The following is a 5,091-nucleotide window of genomic DNA, read 5'->3' as shown; positions in this document are numbered from 1 at the left end:
CGTAGGTTGATAGCATGTGGCATGCACCTTCTAACCCTGGCAAAATTGGTTATCATTCCGCCTTCCCTAGTCCGATCTACATTGTTTGTATAGCTAGCTGGTCCATCAAACCAACTTTTTAAGTGCCATATGAATTGTCTTACAGAATTTGGGCCGTGCCCTTTAGAGGCAGGCAGACAACCATCCTCCTTGAGGGCTAAAGAATATTTTTTGTTCCCCTTGCATATAGGAGTAGGGCTGTCAATGGATAAAAATTCGTCGGATATTGGAAATACCGATAAGGTTAAGGTTAAGGGTTATCGGATATCCGGTATCCGATAATATCCGTCGGAATTCAAAAATTCAATATCGATAAGGTTAAGGATAAGCTATCGGATATCGGATATTATTCCGTTAATTTCCGTTATCTACTCATGATACCAAAAAATTCTAATAATTTCCGTTAATATTCAATAATTTTCGATAATTTCCGGTAATATTCGATAATTTCCGATATTTACTTAAGAGAGACGTAATCAAATGGCTAAAGAGTAAACCTAAAGGGTATTAGGTATCGAAAATTTCCGAAAATTTTATGATATAGTTATACACTAACGGTATCGGATATTAACCTAACGGAAACTCCCTTAACCGGTACCGTTATGTTAATAAACGGATATCCGTTACGTCAAGGTTATCGGATATCGGATAGCCGTTATGTCGGATATTAACCTAACGGAATCCGGATGTTCGGAAACGAATACCGGATATCGAATATCCATTGACAGCCCTATATAGGAGTGTCCTACTTTACTCTAGCACATCATATTGATATGTTTCAAAGCTACACCGAAACATGTCTCACTCCCTCTAGAGGGTGCTGACTAGGCAATAAAGTAGGTCCCACTGGTTTCATCACCTTCACCAAACCTATCACAATACAGACTTTAATATTCTCCATCTACCCTTCTCTGTTCACAAAATTAAGAGAAGAAGGGTCCATTACACTGTATAAAGCAACAGAATATCTCCATTCTTCTTCTCATTCTCTTCTCTTTTAGGGTTTTGCTTTGTCCTTCTCTCTCTGGAATACAGGAGAACTTTTGGTCTTGTTTTAATGGAGGTTCAAACACAAAATCTCACACCTTCTTCATACCCTTTTGGTAATACTTTACTAGATAAAACTGTTGTTCTTGATCATGAGAAGGAGGGTATTGTTAATCATTCTGAAAAGCTGATTAGTATAACTACAGAGATGGTGAAATCAATGGTGATTAAGAAGAATGAAATCAAAGATGAAGAAGATACAGCTGCATTGATGATGCAGAAGGCTTACAGAGGGTATAGAACTCGGCGTCAGTTGGCTGATTCTGCTGTTCTTGCTGAAGAATACTGGTAATTTTCCAACTCCAAAACCCATTTGATTTTCTTTCAATTCCTGTTAAAATTAGTGTTTCTCTCGAAAACCCTCTGATTCTTTTTATCTAATTTGTATCTGTTCTTGATATTTGTGGTGGTTTGTAGGTGGCAAGCGATTGATTATGCTAGGTTGAATCACAGTACAATTTCTTTCTTTAATGTGCCTGAAACACCTGTCTCAAGATGGAATCGAATTTCTTTGAATGCTTCCAAGGTTTTTTTTCTTTGATTTCAGACTTGTTATAAGAATTTTACTGTGGATTTTTTTTCCTTGAAGTTGAAAATTTTCCAATTTATATGATTTCTGCAGGTTGGGAAAGGAGGAACCAAAGATGCAAAAGCAAGGAATTTAGCTTTTCAGCACTGGATTGAAGCTGTAAGGATCAAAATTCATGAAAACCCAGTAAAATTAGCAGGTTTCATTTCAATTTTTATGTTACTGATTTTGGGGTAATTGTTGTTTTTACCGTTAGATCGATCCACGGCATAGATATGGGCATAGTTTGCATTTGTATTATGAAGAATGGTGTAATGGAGATGCTGGGCAGCCTTTCTTCTACTGGTGAGTGTAATTCAGTAAATTTTTAGTCTCTGGTTCATTCCATAATGTCGGCGTAGATTTGTTTTATTAGGTTTTTCTACATGTACTGTAGAACAAGAAAGTAGCTTTGAGGTGAATGAAATGGTAAATCTATTTGTTGAAAAACTACTATTGGTTATTTCGTTGTAAGGGTGAAATTGCGCAATTCGTAAATGAGTTGGTGAGAACCTAATTGTTTTAAGATTCTTTAGTTGCGTTTCAACGAGGCTTGTATATGTGAAGTTTAGAGAAGCTTTCTGAGATATTATGAGTTCGTAAAATTTGATGGTAATTTTAAGAACCATGTTCTGTCTGGTGGTTGATGTAGGCTGGACATTGGAGATGGCAGAGATGTTGATCTCGAAAAGTGTCCCAGATCCAAGCTTCGAAAACAATGCATCAAGTATCTCGGACCTGTATGTCTCATAAATCAAACTTGTGTTGTCCTTTGTATAGCAAATCTTGGGCAATTTTTCATTTTTGATTTCTGATATACTTTGTTCCTATTGAAATCAGCAAGAGAGGGAACACTATGAGTACATAATTAATGAAGGGACTATTCATCACAAGCTAAGTGGGAAACCTATGGATACTAGTATAGGCTCCGAAGGAGCTAAATGGATATTTGTTATGAGCACTTCTAAAAAAATCTACGCTGGCGAGGTAATAAGATTTGAGCAATCTCATGCTATTGTGCTAATTTTTATATTTTTTATTGCCGGTGAATTGTTTATACTGTGCTTGCTGTGTGCAGAAAAAGAAAGGGTGTTTCCATCATTCGAGTTTTCTTGCTGGAGGAACTACCTTAGCAGCAGGAAGACTTGTTGCAGAGAATGGACAGCTAAAGGTGTGTTGTTGCCTTCATCTTAAATCTGCGTACTTATAAAGCCATCCTTCGTTCAGCTTAATGTATGTAGTTTCTTATTTTGATATTCTAATTCCTCGTCCTATTGCAGTCTATATCTGCATATAGTGGACATTATCGCCCAACTGATGAAAACCTCGAAAGCTTCAAAGACTTTCTCAGTGAGAATGGGGTCAACCTCAATGAAGTTCAGGTATGCGTTGTGTGTTTTAGATGTTCCTTTCCATTCTCAGAAGCTCGTAATCCTGGTGGTTTAAAGGACAATAGTCAGGGTAAAGAATTTCGTAATTTCAGAACAGTTATGGATTTGAGTCTCTATCTTAGAATCAACGAGTCTTATCTTCATTTTCTGGTATTGTAGATACGCTCTTCTACTGATGACTATGAGAGCAATGGAGACAGCAAGTCAGTTCATGGGATTGCAGTTGAAGCCTTTTCTGATATAACTGAAGCCGCTGCATCTTCTAAGTCTCTTCAACTTGAAATCCCGAATGGTGAAGTGGAGAAAGACCTTAAACCCTCACAACCAACAGAAGGTAGTCTCAGAATTGAAAGGAAGGTAAGTTACAAGAGAACCTTATCGGGTGGTCTCCAAAGTCCAAGAGCAGATGTGCCCAAGAAAAAAATACTAGAGAGGATCAATTCCAAAAAGGCAACCTCTTCATATCAGCTAGGTCATCAACTCTCATTAAAATGGTCCACTGGAGCTGGTCCGAGAATCGGGTGTGTTGCAGATTACCCTGCAGAATTAAGACGACAAGCCTTTGAGTTTGTGAATCTCTCACCAAGAACTACCCCAGCAAATTCTCGACAGCTAGCAGGATTTGTTCCTTCTTCTCCTAGCCCAAATATGATCCAGTAGATAACTGTAATGCCATCGGGTAAGTGAACCAGATTCTAGATGATTTTACACAGTGTGGAATTTTCCTAGTAGGGTTTTGGACTAGTGTTAAATTCCTCTCCTAGACATGAACTCGCTAAAGAAAAGACATGGTCATGCATTTTCGATTGTGTGTTGCTTCATGTCGATAAAGTCTCCCATTTATCCTCTCTTTATGCATCTATAAGAGAGGCCTAATTGATTGTTCTTTCGTTACAGGATTTTAATCTTAGCTCATGTTTAATGTTTCTACCAGATGCGAATTTGATAGTTTTTTTTTTCTAGTACAGTTCTAAGTTCATTATCTATGAATATGACTTCGGGTATCATTTGATAGTTTTTTTTTTCTAGTACAGTTCTAAGTTCATTATCTATGAATATGACTTCGGGTATCTCTTTCGATTTTGAAGTCTTTTTATTACTCGTGTTGTGTTTGCCTAGTCTCTATCGGATGTATTACTTCTGCTTTCCAGATTAGAATCCTTTCAAATTACAACTACCAGCAATTTTGAACATAAATTTTTAACTTCTCGAAAAATTATTGCCAATGCTTGTCATGGAAGAAGACATTCTTAGTACCTCACATTCTTGTCTGCACTCAGTATTTGTATATCTAATTGTTGTTATTTAAATTCGCCAACTCCTAATCAGACAAGTTTTCGGTACCACCTTTCTTGTCATTCTCGCAAAGACTGAATCTCTGCAATAATGGGCCTTCCATAGTTACATTGTCTCTAACAAAAGGGACTGGTTTAGAGAGTTCTTCATCTAAATCCAAAACCAGCAAATTTTTTTCCTGAATTTTTTTTGGTAGGCTGCACAGCACAGCAACATTCTTCTCATTGATTTAGTGAAGGCCCTTGCTTCTGCTAGGAGATAGGACATCATTGTTGCTTTCCTTATCTGTTGTGCGTTTCTTGAAAATAGTTTATGTTTAGAACATAAAAAGTAAATGAGATGACTGTAAGGAGAATTGCTATAATAAAACTACCAAAAAGTTGGTGTGCAGCCTTGGTTGTGTAGAGAGGTGTTTGCCGGATGCGGAAATGGGAATGGATATAAAGTAGAACAGACCTCACAACAACTAATCAGTTCTCACTTCATAATCAAATTGAAATGACAGCTTCAGAAGTAGACATTGGCAAGTTAAGGATTTACTTTTTACTTAGGCTTAGTTTTTTATTGTTAACCCAGGTAAAATTCTACACCGCAAGGTCCGTCTCTCTCTTTATAACAGATGCGCACACCTATATAAAGGTGCCAGCAAGGGTCATTCTGGGGGCAACTAACCCTGTTACCCTAATTTCTTACGAGCAGAGAAGAAGCAGCAAGAAAGAATTACAACGTTAGCATTCCCGAAGAGATCCA

General features: G+C 37.4%; 1 protein-coding gene across 1 annotated transcript; it reads left to right on the top strand.

Moving 5' to 3' along the window:
• Nucleotides 1-951: 951 nt before the first annotated feature.
• On the top strand, nucleotides 952-4,060 carry LOC113322685 (IQ domain-containing protein IQM3-like). Its single transcript, XM_026570825.1, has 9 exons — nucleotides 952-1,374; nucleotides 1,504-1,612; nucleotides 1,709-1,774; nucleotides 1,872-1,960; nucleotides 2,307-2,394; nucleotides 2,495-2,641; nucleotides 2,733-2,825; nucleotides 2,935-3,036; nucleotides 3,205-4,060. Exons 1-9 carry the CDS (start codon nucleotides 1,097-1,099, stop codon nucleotides 3,703-3,705), a joined length of 1,473 nt encoding a protein of 490 aa, XP_026426610.1. The 5' UTR covers nucleotides 952-1,096; the 3' UTR covers nucleotides 3,706-4,060.
• The last annotated feature ends 1,031 nt before the right edge of the window (nucleotides 4,061-5,091 follow it).

The sequence above is a fragment of the Papaver somniferum genome, chromosome 11, assembly GCF_003573695.1.
Source record: "Papaver somniferum cultivar HN1 chromosome 11, ASM357369v1, whole genome shotgun sequence".
NCBI classification, from domain to species: Eukaryota; Viridiplantae; Streptophyta; class Magnoliopsida; order Ranunculales; family Papaveraceae; genus Papaver; species Papaver somniferum.
The sequence above is the reverse complement of the archived record's forward strand: the minus strand, read 5'-3'. Positions and strand labels throughout refer to the sequence as shown.